This window comes from Pseudopipra pipra, chromosome 5 (genome assembly GCF_036250125.1).
Source record: "Pseudopipra pipra isolate bDixPip1 chromosome 5, bDixPip1.hap1, whole genome shotgun sequence".
NCBI lineage: Eukaryota > Metazoa > Chordata > Aves > Passeriformes > Pipridae > Pseudopipra > Pseudopipra pipra.
Window position 1 is genome coordinate 15,329,861 of NC_087553.1, and position 16,522 is coordinate 15,346,382.

Below are 16,522 nucleotides of genomic sequence, written 5' to 3' on the forward strand. Positions count from 1 at the left end.
CTTTTTAGCATATGTTTCCTAGAACACCAACTGTTTCTTAGAAATAATCGAAAATACTGTACATAAACCCATCCTTTTCCTCTCAGTAAACTTATGGAACACACACCTGTTTATGTAGCTACTCCCCAATAAACAGCTTGATTGACTATAGCTACAGTACTTAATCAACTGAACAGCTACCATATAAGCTATTTTCCTTCTTTGGGAAATCCTGTTAAATTCATTCACCTGTCCTACAGCTCACCCTGAAGCTGGGACAGCCTATAGTGAGAAGAGATATATTTGGGAAGAATCTGGGTCTTCATATATGTCTTGGAATCTGATATAACACTACTCTCCAATCAAACACCATACTAAACAGCCTTTGCCCCTTCAGTAAACTGGGCCTCAACTCTCCTACTCATTTAAAAAGTTCCCAAGAGTAAACACAACCTAGGTAAGTCTTGTAAGTCAAATGTTATAGCCTGGGCAGTACCATGGTGAGCAGATATTACCGATAGTTTAATCTAATCAACCAGAGTTCACTCACTCCAGTGACTGTATTGCTTTATAACCAGTAATACAAAATTACCAGAAATGATGCTGCCAAAAGTGACAACTACTATCAACACCAAATAGGAAAAAAAAAAAAAATCTATTTTAAGTAAAAAGGGTCTAAATTTCACAAAAAGAACTGTCAGCAGTACTGATACCAGGTCTAGAGGGGTATCTGACCATTTCCCAAGACTATAAACTCTTTGAAGACAGACCAGGGTAAAACTACAGCTAGATGCAGAGAACAGCTTCACAGCTTGACAATTCTTTTCATTTTCAGAAGCCTCTATAATTAAAGCAGGAAATGAACACACTTCTAGGGTCAAGAAACTAAGTCTTGTCTCTAAGAGGGAGTCAGCACAGAAACTCCTCATGATACTGAAGTGCTGAGCATAAATTTTGAACCACTGTAAAATGAAACAGGCTCTGTTGATTTCTTTTTTAATTTTTGATATTTCCTCTGGTAAAAAAAGAATGATCCAAAGCAGTCCACTCTCTAAAAGAGATTTGAAGATGCTGTGCAGTCAGGCTGTCAACACCCACATCCTGAAGTATTTTTAGCAAGTGGTTTACTTTTTCCTACAGTGAAAGTTACAGGTGGAATTTGAATATAGGATTAGGGCTACAGGTCAGGTCTGCCTTTAAGCTTCCTATTGATGCCATTGTGCTTATTGTTCAGACAGCTGAGGACATAATCAGATAATCAGACAGTGCATTACTGTCACTGATACCACTATCTGGCAAGGAACTGTCTGACTCCTGACTCTCTACTCAAATCCAATGGCTGTGTTTTCCTGGCAGCAATGAGAATCTAAGCAATGTAGGGAACAAGAAAACCCTGCACTGGAAAGTTAAAGGCTGCTACCACTACAAGAGGAATGAACAGCCTTGCAATTTAGTGACAGATGTTTGCTAGGTTTACCCAAAAATCCCAAGAGAAATCTTGAACATTTAACATATCTGAAAACATGGCATTAGTTCAAGTGAGCTTTCAGTGGTACCATTATGATCAAAGTACTCCGAACACAGACAATCAGAATGACTGAGACCAACATTCCATATTTATACCGTGACAGATGCTTATCTTATAGACTGGGTCCCCAAAAGACTCTAGATTCTTGATCATAGCATGCTACTATTTCTCCACTTTCAGGAAAAATCACCACCTATCCCCTCAGCATAATTTAAATAGATCCAGCTCAGAAAGCACCATCTCCCTACCACTTGCCCTATTTGTAATGTGTATCAAAATTCTGTACCTCTGAGCTAGGTTCTACTTGAAACTCTTCTACACATACAGAACAGCAAGCAGAAAAAGTCATGCAGTGATTTTACCATAGACCACATCAGGATGTCACTGAAGTTTTAGTTATTAATTCCTGAGCTTTGAGCAGTTATTAGCTACCGTATTCTACCAAATCCTACAACATGTCTCAATACAAGAAGATAATGTCCAGCAAGTTGTGGAACTGCACAGGCACATTTGTTGAAACAGAAAACACCTCTGGAGAATCAGAATGGCCTCTTTCTAAGCTTTCTTTTGAGCAAAACCATTAAATGAAGGGTTAACATCTTCTGAAGAAGGTATCAGAGGAGTAAATAAGACCAAGTACAGAGAAGGCAACACTAACAACTAAATGGAGAGACTTCCTCTGAACCCCTCTAAGCCTGCACTGCAGATTACCAGAAGTAGCAATATTACATAGTATTTTTTTTAAGGCCATACACCATTAGTAGTGTTCTCTATTTGAAAAAAACAACTCAGACTGTGTGGGGTCTATTTCCTACACATGTATATTGTTAACACAACTACTTGTTAACAAGATAGGATAGTGAGCAACACCAGTCTCCATCAAGGACACATTTGCTATGATTCCAGTGGACTGAGTTTTACTCCACTGAAGGAAACTGTTTAAAAAGCAGCAAGATAGGACAAAAAGCTTTCTGAAGCCTGAACTTAACAGCTATGTACTTCACAGTTCTCTCTCTCGTGTAGTCTTTATTTGAAATCTATTCCTAAGAACAGTTTAAGTACAATCAACCTTACCTGGGGGCACAGCTATAAATCTGTTCATTCCAGGCCTGACTTCTCCCTCTTAGTTCCTTGAGGCTACTAACATATCCCAGTATTAGATTTTGGGACTATACAGAGCAAAACTACGATCTCTGTTCTTAGGTGATCTGTTTTGAGTTCTGAAAGCACGGGAGAAGCAGAGTTCTAACCTAGGTTTTCAGTGTTAAAACAGAATGATCTGTCAAGTTCTGTACCATACCAAGAAGAGCCAGCTCCTCAGCATTAGTCTCAAGTTACTAACGTTATTGTCAATTATTTTTGTGTGGCCTCAAGCTGTGTACTTACAGTCTGCATAGCCTGAAAGGGAGCTGCTGTTATTGTGACAGAACTGCTGCTTGCAGGAGGAGACTGAAAGCTTTGCGCTGGTGGTACCGATGACATGGGGGCGCTTGAAGTAGGCAATGGTGACTGTGGCTCACTTGGGAGGGGAATAGTTGCCTGGGGGAAGAACAAATGTAATGAAAGGTCACTTGATAATTATCAGGCAGTAACAGAAGCAGTTAATTTGTTCTAAAGCCTAGACTGACAGAAGTCAGCAGTTTCTACAGGATGACATTTGGACATAGTAGAGCTACAAAATAGCTTTTGCTTACAATTTCAAATCTTGCTGTGCATCCTCAGCAAACAGTACTTCTATTGCAGTCTCTGCTGATTAAGTGAAATGTGCCTATGAGCTACTATACATACCATTCATTGCAATAATTTCACAATAAAGAGACATTAGGTATTTTTCCCACCAGTAAGGAAGCACTGAATGCTTTCTTTTCCATTTACTGAAAGATAATTCTCTGGCTGATATTAAGAGTGGCTACTCTTTTCTGGAGGAATTTAGAAAGTTTAGGGGGGTTGATTTTTCCCCCCTTCCCCACTTAATCATGTTTCAGATTAGAAACAATGCTGAGTTGTCCAGACAAAGTATTAACCAGCATTAGATTTCATCTGTGCCCATGGCAAAGTCAAGTGTTGATTTAGAATACAAATATTTACAGGAATCAGAAGTCAAAAGGAACATGTCCAGAGCCTTACATTTCAGCAACTAATAGGTTTACTTTACCTGTATTTGTGATTGCTCACCTGGGCAATTTCAATCTTTTTAGGTATCAGTGGCTCAGAAATACGTGAACTTGTCTGATACAATGGTTGGGAAGTGTATTTCTCAGCCTCTTGAGAAAGGGATGTTGGTGCCTAGAAGAAACCTGCTGTTACAAGTAGTACTAAAGAGTTCTGGTAGAGCTACGAAACACCAGTGCATAAGCTGAGACAAATGGATTTTGAAAGACCAGGACAAACATTAAGTCCAAAGCCAAAGTACTAAATAGTCATCTTAACCAAAAGCTTCAAGTAATTGGCTTTAGAGATTCAGACTTAGATTAACCTGCTTACGCAACTGGTTGAACAAACTCAGATAATTTTAAGAACTGTAGATTGCTTCAAGCAGTTACTTACAGTGAAGTCTGTGACACACACCTGTCTCATTGAATTATATGGAAAGACATGTCTTATGTTAAGCTTCTAGTGAGCTCTACTGAACAAAGCTTCAGAGCCAAGCTTTGGTTTGCTTTTGCAAAGCCTGCATGTTCTATAGTTAGCTTGTAATGCTAAGTTTAGGAGTTGCTTAATACTTAAATGCAGAGCCTAAGGCTAATGACTACCAATCCTGTGCTCACCACGTACACACATCACAGGTGCCTCAGACAGCACTGGGATGCACTTGCACACCAGGAGAGAGCACTCTCACCATGGAGTGTATTCCCTGGTTGTGCTGAGACCAAACAAAACTTACCCATTGCTTCCCATGAGAAGCAGGACTGAAAAAAGACAGATACTAGACTTTAAACCAAAGGGACTAGAGATACGCTGGGTGTAAGCAACCCTAATTCCAAAGTTTGGAAGAAACTATAATATCCCTGTCAAGCATATTATTCTCAACACAGCAACACACTTCACAAGAGATTTTTAAGACAGTGATCTGCATAAGTTGAAACGCTTTTCAGCTCTAAGCAATATTTGAATGCTATTTAAAGACTTAACTGCACATAAATACAGTTAAGAAAGCAAGGTTTGAGGTCATGGCTGAACACCAGAGTCCAATTCCGAGTATTTCTTGAGAGAACATCTCAGTCTTCAGCTTTCACACACGTCTTCTATTTCATGACAATATCCATCCCAATTTATGCAACCTCTTTGTCATCATTAGAGGGAATATTCTACACTGTAACCAAAGCAAACATTTATGCTGCTCACATGTTCCCACAAGAATATTCATCACACTTTCTAGTGTGCATTTTTCATTCCACACCCTTTATGTTTCAAGGAGCAGACTGTTCACTTTGCATTCATGCAATACTAGGAAGACTTTTCCAACCTTCTTTAAGTATTCCAGATTGTGGGCTACACTACTGGTGTTACCAGCATTCTGCCCCTGTATGTTGTTTAAGTACAGTTATTCAGGAGGGCCCAAGCACAGCTTTCTGTTAGGGCTGACTATCACACAGATTTCTAAATGCCAGTGAACCCCAGGGTATGTTACCTGTGGTGTCTGTGGTGTCACCAAGTCTTCAGTTTCAGAGCCAGAAAGAGTGTGATCAGCAGATGCCAGGGAAGTATTTGAACTGTGCAGTGCCATGGATGAAGCAGCAGCCTTGCAAGGAGAGAAAACGGAGACAAGGTTTTGAAAAAAATTAATGTAAATGTTTGGTTTCACTAGAACTCACACTCTGGGTCTTTCCAAGTAAACCACAGAATAAGGCAGGAACTGAAGTCCTTTAACTAGTTAGTCAGTTTTTCAGGAAATTCTGTTAGTGGAAAGAAAGCCTATTTAAAAGCCAAAACAGCAAGACATGAAAGCAGGGTAAGTGAATTTAAGGTTCATTTAACTGTGGCTGCCAAAGCTTGAGACACTACCTTTGGGACAAGTGAGGATCTGAAAGATGAAAATAGGGACTATCTAGGAAAGAAACAGTTTTCTTCTGCACACAACTTTTAGCTATGACCTGAATCTATGAGTTAAATATTCAAACTATTTCAGCATGTCTTCAACATACTTTACAGCTTCAAGAAATTTCAAGAATCTCTTGCTGCTTTTCAAGCAGAAGAGCAGCCAACTTTGGCAGCATTTGAGTGATCTCAGACTTGCAAGCTACTAGGTTATATGAAATTTGTTACAAAACAATTGACAAGAAAAAACAATTAGAATATAAGTCTATACTAGTAAATAACCTCTATCTGCCTCTTAGGGGCAGTCCTAACTTCAACTTACTTGAAGGGGCTGTTGAAGAAAATCACTCTGACTTGGCAGTTTCTGTTCTTTTGAAGCTGTAAAAAAAGAATGCATTAAGCAGCATTTACTTTTAAATTCAAACACTACATACAGGTTCAGTGTGGAGTTCTATTTCTTCCAAAGATTTCACGTATGAAAATGCATGCTGTTTTTAGCATGTGCACTGCAAACATTTAACCTACTATCAATAACCTACAGCCAATTGAAAACTTCAGTGTTTTTTATAAAAGAGGACAGGTATTCAATGATAAATATATTTTTACCACAAATGAGATACCCACTTTACAGATTAGAAAAAATAAACTGGGTAATTAAGTTTTATAGCCCAAGACCCACCCAAACAGTTCCTTAGCATGACCTATTCTTTATAGTTAGACAAGCTGCCTTCACCTGGCTTACTGATCTACAGCCCAAGCAAACCCTGTTAGTGCTTGCAGAATGTTACATACCATTTACACTTATAGTATCACCTACCTACAGGACTACTTGCTGGAGTAACTGAAGGAGGTTGGGATGAACCAATGGCACTTGGTGAAGCTTTATCAAAATCCAGAATGGACTCCTTTCGAAAAAAGATCACCAGTTGGTAGGAAAAAAATTAAACTCTAGATACAAATGAAACATTCTCACTTGACAAGCTGCTGTTGGCTAATTAGCACTAAATTCATTCATTCAGTGCCAACACACTTTGTCAGCACTGTTTTCCCTAGCCCTTGGTAGGGTTATTGGAGCTTTGTGCTACAACAGCAGAGAAAAACATACTTGCATGAAGTTGTAAGTCCCTTGTATCTGAGTCATCAGATCCTGAAGTTTCTCCCTTCTCAGTACTGGATCTTTTGGAAGAGTTGAAGTAGAGCAAAACTCTGCAGCTGGCTGATGTACAGGTTTAGGCACCTAATAAGGAGAAATTGTATTAAATCTAATGCTGGAAGCAAGGCAAGCTGTCTTGTCCAACATACTTCCAGAGTAACCTACAGGTGTCAGACACTGGAAGCCAAGGAATTCTGTGCTGTTATTGATATTTCCTGAATCAAGCTTTCACTTTAGTAAAAGAAAAAAAAAAATCAGCTTCCTGTTGCTACAGCTGGTTAAGCCACAGATTTCATAGAATGGTTTGGGTTGGAAGAGACCTTAAAGAATATCTAGTTCCAAGCCCCCTGCCATGGGCAGGGGCACCTTTCACTAGGTTAATTCACTTCATTTGGTTTCTTATCATCAAATGTGAAGAAGACGAGAAGTTGCCTGCATCTGTTGCAAAATTAGGCACTTCCATCTAAGTAAACTCACATATTTAAGTTGAAGGCCAGAACAAACTTAAGAATCAAAGCTGCATCACTCAAGGTTTAGAACATACTTCCTCTCAGTAGAGCCCATGCCACTAAGTACAGATCTTCATTAACATGGCATTTCCAGACATTCTGAAGAAACTACACCTAAGAAATACATTGCAAGCTGGTAATTCAGTGGAAACATTTTGTTTTAACCATAACAACCAAATACTCTGAATGTACCAGCTCCTGCAAAAACTATTAATTAAACATTTCAAAGTTTGGCATAAATACATCTGTACTCCCCCATGAGAGCCTAACTCTGTGGCTAAATATGGACTTCTGCTTCTCTTTTTACTCCTTGATTGTTTCAGATGGTCCCTTAACAGTTCATCCCAACTGGTTGTCACTTCGCTTTTAAAGAGGGAAATATTTTGTCAAAGAACAGGTAAGTCTAAGGTAGCAGAATCATAATAGTAAGCTCCTTAAGTAGCAGAAGCCCTGGTATTTACAGAGTGACAATAATATTACATTGTCTAGATAGTTTAACATCTTTTGAAAGCAACTTGGAGAAGAGTTAGGCTTGTTATAAGTATTTTAAATCCATAATTTTTTGTGGCTCTCGAAAGCTTTGATGCTCTTATATGTTTGTCTATGCAGCTAGAGAGAGGCAAGTCTGAAAACATTTAGTTGCATTATTTCAACTGGTCCAAACATTGAGATACACAGGAACATGTGAAAGCCTTTGCTTTCTTACAGTACAAAGACTTGTCTTTCTAATAGGAGGTTACTACTTCAATATACTGTATTAGCAGTGTGTTGAGTACATGCATGAAATCATTGGAAGACTGTATGGCAGAAGGGTATGTGTCATACCTGTCACACTAAATTCAAAACAAACTGATTAAGTGCTCTTTGTCCAGCTTTAGGGCAAGCCCAAAAACACTCTTGCATTTCTTCTTCAACAGTTACCTGAAACTAATCACTCACATTTGCATAAGTTTCCATACTGTGAACAGGGAAGAAGCTTGCAGCACATGATTAACTCTGAAGGACTCCATTTCTAATATGTGTGACCCACATGACAGCTACTTGTTGAGCTCTGAGAAGTTTTACTTTATTCTAAAACTAGATGAGTACACCTTTGTACAACTATCTTAATTAGAAATTCTGATGCACAAGCACTACTTCAACTACTGACTACACAGGTTTATATTGCTGTATAGTTTCCAATACTGAACAGTAACTGAAGGTATTAAGCACCTAAGTGCAGGACAAAAGATACAGCTGAATAAAAAGTTAATCTCAGAAAGTTATGAAGTTACTAGGAATCTGAATCTTTGTCCATCACTTTATTAGCCCTCACTTACAAGCAGACTAAATTCTACAGTACTCACTGTCTTAGTAAATCCACTATATATTGTAAAACCATTATATCCATTAAACTGATTAATACTTCTGTTACCCTCTTCCTCCTCACTACTGTTCATACTAAGACACAAGTACACTACCAAACTGGTTCTGTATGTTTGAAAACGGGTAACAGAAGCCTTCCACTTTTAGGTCACCTAGCCAGGTCAAGTCTGGCAGTGTCTCAAGCTCTTAAGACAGTCCACTAGCTGCATAAGTGAGACTTGTACATTAAACACAAAAGAATTTAAACAGCCTCAAGAGCATGGAAACAGAAGAGACCGCAGTGTGTCACTTTTGCTTCCAAAGATGATAAAATTCCTGTGTGGCTTTACAGTTTGTTAGAGGTTTTCTCTCCTTTCACAGCTCATACTCTCCCTTATGTTGGTAGCATTCTTTACTTCAATAAGAAGCACAAGCATACAGGGTTACATACATGACATTAAGGCTTTAAGCCAAGGCTGAAACACAGACTTTCTGTTGCATAGAAATTATTTTCTAGTTCCTACATTAATTAAAATACACCAGCCAGAAGCAGCTGTAGTGAAGTTACCTCATATTGATTTGCTGCTTTGCTAGTTCCTAGGTGTTCAAAACTATGATATTTAGTGCAACACAAGATCATTTATGAGAAGGTATCAGGAAGTTCAAGTACTTCAAGTTTTTATGCCTTTTATAAAAAGAGATGCTTTGAAGAAGAGTAAGTACTTAACATTCTTAAGATGGTTTTAAACCAAGTTATCTTTCTACCCTACAATTAGATGCTGTTTCTGGAAGTCATTACAAGCTGGTAGCAGATTCTTAGTTTAGTAACCTATTGTTCCAGCTCACATCAAGCTTGTAAATGCCAAGATCACTCAACGTGAACCTGAATGTTGCTTGAACCAAGAGTAACACAGTACTTGTAAGTTCAGGGTGTAATTTGTCATAACAATGTTTGTAAAAACTAACTTAAACACTACTTATACATTTGGCAAAACCTGTCTTGACATACGCCCAAAGAACTAACTAAAAGCGGAATTGAAATACCCAGGATTTGGTTTTGGACCTGTTAACAATTGCAAATAAACCAATGTAAAAGCACACTGACCACACTGGAATTTTATTAGTCAGAGTGCCAATATACTAGGTACTCCTGTTAGCTGTGGAGTACTAAATGAGGTGGAATGGTGATACCTAAGCTGTAATCACAGCTGTACCACGTAGATACACAATTAACATTTGCTTTCTACTCAGGGCAGTATTCACAGCAGGTATAAATTAAATGGAACTGGATGACAGCACAAGCCAAACTGTTTTGCTTTCTCATAGCAGGCCACAAACTCAGCTCTAAACAAGTTTGCTGGTCCACAGATTGCACAGATGTTTAAACAGTTTAAGAGGCCTGCATATCAGCTCGCTCTGCGGTCTCAGACATTGCACCTTATGGTACATTTAGTTAAATAAATGTATTTTAAGATCTCAAAACATAGTCTTTTAAAAGACCTCAGAGCTCTAACAGTTATTTCAGAGCAAAGAAAGGTTAGTTTCACTCAGAGGGCAGCAGCACTGACACAGGCCTTTTATCTGCCATGCCTACATCTTTGCACAAAGTCATTTATACAGTCACTCTGGGAGTTAAACAGATCCAGCTATAGCACTGCATTGCCTCTTTACATAAACAAAGATAAGAGAAACTTGTCTGAAAAGCTTAATATGATTTTAGTTGTTCTTTACATGCACCTCAAGCCAAAGACATCTTCATTTTTTTAAAAACTGGTTGCGAAGACTAGTTATGTTGCCAATACACTATTTCCTACTCATTCAATATACTTTTGATATGAGGATTTCTCAACAGCTACTAAGCAAAAATAAAGCCAGCAGGTGTTTCTCTATGGACTAAGTAAATCAAAGTTTGAATACTTTAAATTATGCTTTTACTTAATTCAGCAATCCACCTTAAGCGACCTCACATTCCAACATTTAGTTTAACTTTGCCAGTGGAAGATTCCTAGGCAGTCTACAAGTTCCTCCAGCTGACTGGAGACCCTCCTTTTTACTCACTGCAGCAAAGTTTTGTTGACCACTTAAGCCATCCATCTATCCATCCCATATAAAAATAACAGCCTCATCTCTTGCATTTAAGCTTTAAAGTAATCTGCCACCAGAAATCCCAAGGCCTCTTAAAGTGCTTGAGACTACTCCAATACTTAGTTTCAGTTACAGTAATACTATGCATAGTTGGGTGCACCACACCTATTAGTGCTCAGAGTTACTTAGGGAGACAACCAGGTTTTCTGCCAGAACCACCACCACCAGTGGACACAAGATTCCACTCAGCTTCAGTGTAGAGATGAATCAAAGTGAAACACCTCAACCCCATTTGGTTACCCAGTGCTGCATGTTACATACTCTCTTGATCTCGTGTTCAACCTTCGCTTTGCGGTCTCGCCTCTAGGCGCAAGAACATCCATTTTTCAGTTATGCCAAGTTTACTGACAAGATATAAACTTAATCATTTGCTGTGATTATTACAGAATGTAATAATTGTGATTCCTGCTTTCTTGCACAAAGGTAGTAGTGCTGACAACATTGTATACAGAGAATTGCTCAACTCCCCATATTGTATTCCTGAAGTCTAACTTTAAATTAACACTGCTCTTAATAAGATGGCAGATAAAGCAGAGTTATCCATTTTTACAGTTATCAGAATTGTTGCTACCCAAGCACACGTGAGAAGGAAGGTAATGTGACCAGCCTCCTCAGCTGAAAGCCCTGCAATGGCTTCATTATACATTTCTAAAGCTGTGCTATTGTTAGACTCCCCAGGACAGCAGTATGGTTCATGCATTCATCTGGAAATACATATTTAAGCCCCTGTACAGTTGGTATTGCTTGATCTAGACATTAGATCTCTCTTGAATCAGCAGCTATTTTAATCAAAAGCCTAAAAATTACTGAAGTGCTATTTGCATGCAGCCACAAAGTATTTGATCCCTGGATGAGTCATACCTGCTTTGTACTGCTAACAGTGGACAGAGCCAACAGCTACAGATGAACCAAGTTAATTCTTCTGTCTTGTGCATAAAGCACTTATTCAAGGCTCAAACACTGTGTTGATATAAAAAGCAAAGTAGACCATCTTGCTAATCAAGTATAAACTTTAAGTGCCAGAATTATTCACCCTCAAGAAAGAATAAAATGGGAGATTAAGTACAGGCCTACAAAATGCACCTTATAAACGCTCTGCTAATAGGTAGCTTTATTCCAATACACTAGTGTCAAAAGCTTAGGACAGGTAATACTACATATGCCAACTCACTTCTTTGGGTTCCATATCAAACTTCTTTGGCCCCATCTGCTCCTTTGGCCCAATACTTGCAGCTCCCCAGGACTTCGGAGGGTTCTGTAACTGTGGTGGTGACACTTGCTGCTGCCTGCCAGCTTTTTCCCAAGCCTCTCGAGTCTCCTGCTTCTTTTGTTCTGGCTCCTCCCTAAAATGTGCAGCCCAAGCCTTCACAGGCTCCTGCTTCTTTTGCTCTGGCTCTTCCCTAACAGGCATTTCCCATGTTTTCACAGGCTCTGGCTTCTTTTGTTCTGGTTGCTCCCTAGCTTGGGTTACCCAAGGTTTTGGAGATTCCCGCTTCTCTTCTGGTTCTTCCTTAACTTTGGTTACCCAAGGTTTTGGGGACTCTTGCTTTTTTTGTTCCTGCTCTTCCCTAACTTTTGTTACCCATGGCTTAGGTGATGCCTGTTTCTTCTGGTCCTGCTCTTCCCTAACCTTTGCTGCCCAGGGTTTGGGAGACTCCTGCTCCTCTCGGACATGTGCTACCCAGGCCTTTGGTGCTTCTTGCTTCTTCTGTTTTTCCTCCTCAACATGGGTCTCCCAGGGCTTTGCAGACTCACACTTCTGTTCCTCCTCTTTAACACGAGCTTCCCAAGGCTTTGGAGAATCTGGTCTTTTTAGTTCTTGCTGTCTAACACGAGCTTCCCAAGGCTTTAAGGCCTCTTGATTTTGCTTCTGTTCCTTCTCTTCAGTATCAACAAGCATTTCCCAGGACTTTGGAGGTTCTTGCTTTCTAGCACACTCAGCTTCCCAAGATTTGGGCTCTTCTGTCTTCTTCTTGACAGAGTATTCTGCTTCAGGCAAATAACGCCTGTTGAGAAACTATATAGACCAGAGAAACTTAATGGTTCCCAAGAACACATTTTGCTACTACAGTTCAGGTCAGTTAAATTAGGTCACTCAGCTACTGAAAACTGCTGACTAAAAGCAGAGCCCAGACAGCCTAAGCACTAGTCATAGAAACTGTGTGGACAGCCATGGCTTTATCCTACCACACTGCAGACTAGCTTTGCTTGGCATGCCACAGAGAAACAGGAAACAGTCCTGAACAGCACAAGTAAAACCCACTAGAGCTGAGTGAATCTCCTGCCCTTATCCTCAGTGCTACCTGGTGTTCCCAGGCAGTGACAATATCAAGTTCAACCGCAACTTTTTACAAAAGTTAACTCTCCTCCTAAGCATCTAAAATGCCATGGTACTGTATTAGCAAACATTGTGCTAAGCTTAGCAGTGCCATCTCCCCCCAAATATTAGACCCAGTAATCAAGTATAACCTTCATTCTCAATGGAGTTATAATACTAAAAAAAAGTCAGATTCTCAGATTTAGTACCACTGGACTTCAACTGCAGGCTGTGATCAGCATCAGTAAGTCTGAGAGTTTAATGATGTCCTGAAGTTTTTCTGAGTTAGCACTTTGTCATGAATAGGAAGTAAATATATGAAGTGAATAATGTACAAGGCTCACTGGCTGAGATTTTTTTTTCTGACAAGACACCAGAAGAGTCAGATAACTGTTAACAGTAAGTTACAAAAACTCGTTCTAGAGTACACCCTCTAGTGGGATACCTGGGAAACAGGGATTCAGCATTTTAAGAACCAGTATTTACACTTAGAAAAGGACACCCCTCCCCACCTTTTGAACCTAATGGTTTTTATGCTACTAACATTCAAAGCTTGAGCACAGGATTCTGAAGAGCTGCTGAAACAGGTCTACACACCCCTGTGCACACAACCCTGTCTTGGAATCCCTACTTTTCTGACAAATCAGGGCAAAACCCACATCATTCTCAACCCTACCGATATCAAGCCTACTGCAATCAGCTTAGCTTTTACAGACAGCTTTAGTAGATGTGTATTTTCTCTATTCCACAGTACACAAAAGATCTGTGTGTTTCCACTCTAAAGGCTTTGTTTTATTCAGGAAAGTGCCAGAGCATTAAAGTACTATACTGCTTCATGTAATCCTGTTCCATTTATCCCAAAATACCCCAGATGCCATAAATTTGGCGTTAGAAATGGAAATGCAACTAAGTCTTTAATGCTTCCTACATAAAGCAACACCTAGGTTGCTGTTCAGACTCCCTTTTCAAGTTTAAAAAAGAGCTGCAGAAGTGCAACTTTATGTCTGATAAATCACAATACTAAAGGAAAGCAATTAGTAGTGGAGTATCTTACCTCCTGTGGCTGTATTTCAGACTTCATAAGCTCCATAATGGATTCTAGAGAAAGGATGTTAATTTGTTTCAACTGATCAAACGCAGAAAGGCAGACCAAACAGTAGCAACTCTTTAATTCTATTTAAATAGTAGTGCCAATTGCTAAACTCAATTTGCCATCCAACATGTTACTTTTACACAAGCTTTTATTTTCTGATTATGTTTTACATTTGCAAAAGTTCAGAGTTAAGCAAGAAACATTTTGTAGTATTCATAATTTGGTTATTGTAATATGTAATATTCCCTACACCAGACAGTTCCCACATCTTTAACATGGAGAACTGCTCAGAAGGTAAAAAATATTCTATAACTGAGTTAATTTTTTTCTACATTATTAGCCAGTATAGGGCTGCAAGACTTGCAGGTTCCATTTCAGTTACTACATTGCAAGCAAGCTACAGCATCAAGCCATGCAAAGTTAATGCTCAGTTCAAGTCTTTCCCAACAATGATACAAAAATTGAATCCTTTAATATTCCACCTGGTTCCTTGACAGACTCTCCTTTTGACATCTGTCTTGTTTTCTGAGATTTTCTATTTACTTCTTCTTCCAATTCTTTTACTGGCACAGTGGTACGAGGAGTTGGAATACTTTCAAAGTAGCCAGAGTCTATGAGTTTGGATAACAGGTCCTTCATGTGTTTATCTGAAGAATAAAAATCCATGAAGTTAAAATAGGAAAATCTGAAATTAAGGGGTATTCAAGATTACAGACTAAGACTTCCTTCTTCCTCCCTGTATATGAATTGCAACTTCTCCAAGTTTACACATCTTACCCAGTTATAGCAATAAAACATTTTCATAAAGAAAAGTATTTGTTAGAGTGCTTAATATATTACTGTTGAAAGCATCTTTTCAATCCAGAGGTAAGACTGCATCTTGTGTTTAAATGCACACAAGATAAACACTGAGCCACCTGGTCTCACATGCTTAGAAAGGGATTTGTTTACCATGAACAAACTAGCCAGCATTAATACTAAAATCATGTGCAGACTGCAATGTAGGTAAAGCTAAACATTCACTGTGGAACTGCCCTACAAGACCCTTTTCCCAGTAACAGGACAGTAAGTCTCAGAAGGAAAAGTTAAGAATTGCAGAAACAAGCAGGAAGAATGCAAGAGACTCTTTCAAACTGAAATTAATCCTCAAGTTTGAAAAGAGTCAAAGCTGACATGGTTGAACAAAAGCTTAGCTGTGTACTCTGAGAAGCTCTCTCCAGTTTTCTCCTCTCTGCAAACAAGAGACAGCAGCTTAGAGCAAGACCTCAGAAAGAACAGTGATACTGGAAATTGTTTAAGAGGAGCTAGAGACAGGACAGCCTTGAGAACAAGAAGAATATTCAGTGAAAGATCACTCCTACCAGTGATAACCACACAAACAAGAATTGTGGCTAGAATTTAACATGATTATAAAAAAATTGTCTTCCAAGGCAATGAATGCTAATAAGATGACCTAACAGCTTTATCTGAAGTCTAGCTTGCACACAGAAGGACACAAGACTGACATTAAAGGGATAGAGGTACTGATAAAATAATGACAGAAGTTGTTTAGATGATAGACAAAACAAAGGTTTGGAGTCCAAGGCAACTATCTACTCATGTCAGTAGACACAAGGTTAAAGTTACCAGCCTGTAGCAATACAAGGGAAACTTGCAGTTCCTCCAGAAGTACATGGAAAGAGTTAACACTTAGCTGTTAGTTCAACTACCTGCATATGGAAGTTAGACAAGGCACACCAGTGCTCTGGTCTAACAGTTTCAGCATTTTCAGTGACAAGTGAAAGATTCCTGCAACACAGCCACTACAGGATTGGAGTAAGTGGGATAAGCAAGGTCTGTTTGCAATAGGAAAGACACTACAACTCAAGTAAGGGCAGTTTCCTCATAAGCAAGCAAGTTGTAAATAGGAACAGAAAAGAATGTGCATATTGGTTTACAACCAGAGGTTTAGGAAGTATGGCACAAATGGAAGATATGTAGTCCCACAGATTTTGCTGTGCTTGGAAAGTGAGGACACGACACAGGTACAAAGTAAGACTGCACTGTGCATGATCAGAGATCACAGTAAGTCACTAATGGAACTATCTTTCTCTAGTGTGGTATATTCTGCACTGTAGGCAGACAACAGGTATGAGTCTAGAATTCCTACAAATAAGGGAGAATCTTCAATGCTGTGGGACCTTCAGCCTGGGGCCAATGAAGCACACATCAGCATGCTCAACTAAGCCTTTCATGGCTGGGAACTATTCCAAACTTAACCCATTTACACATAGCTATACAAAAAGCTTTCCACTGTTCTGCAAGGTATTCACACATCAGCTTTTCAATTACTACCATAATTATTCCTCAAAAGGATGCTAGTACATTGGTTAGAAGTCTTGACCTGGAAAAAGCAAATATGCTGTATTGCTATTGA

General features: G+C 39.1%; 1 protein-coding gene across 5 annotated transcripts in view; it reads right to left on the reverse strand.

The window, feature by feature from the left end:
• CAPRIN2 (caprin family member 2) overlaps positions 1-16,522 on the reverse strand; it is a 34,140-nt gene that overhangs the window by 6,666 nt on the left and 10,952 nt on the right. For 4 of the 5 annotated variants that reach the window (XM_064654641.1, XM_064654640.1, XM_064654639.1 and 1 more), the window contains exons 7-15: positions 14,589-14,753; positions 14,068-14,111; positions 11,868-12,713; positions 6,651-6,782; positions 6,363-6,450; positions 5,868-5,923; positions 5,139-5,249; positions 3,683-3,793; positions 2,894-3,046 (exon numbers count right to left, since the gene is read on the reverse strand). In XM_064654641.1, coding sequence (XP_064510711.1) covers positions 2,894-3,046; positions 3,683-3,793; positions 5,139-5,249; positions 5,868-5,923; positions 6,363-6,450; positions 6,651-6,782; positions 11,868-12,713; positions 14,068-14,111; positions 14,589-14,753 — 1,706 coding nt within the window. The remainder of the gene's footprint in view (positions 1-2,893; positions 3,047-3,682; positions 3,794-5,138; positions 5,250-5,867; positions 5,924-6,362; positions 6,451-6,650; positions 6,783-11,867; positions 12,714-14,067; positions 14,112-14,588; positions 14,754-16,522) is intronic. The other variant, XM_064654643.1, reaches the window with a different exon arrangement.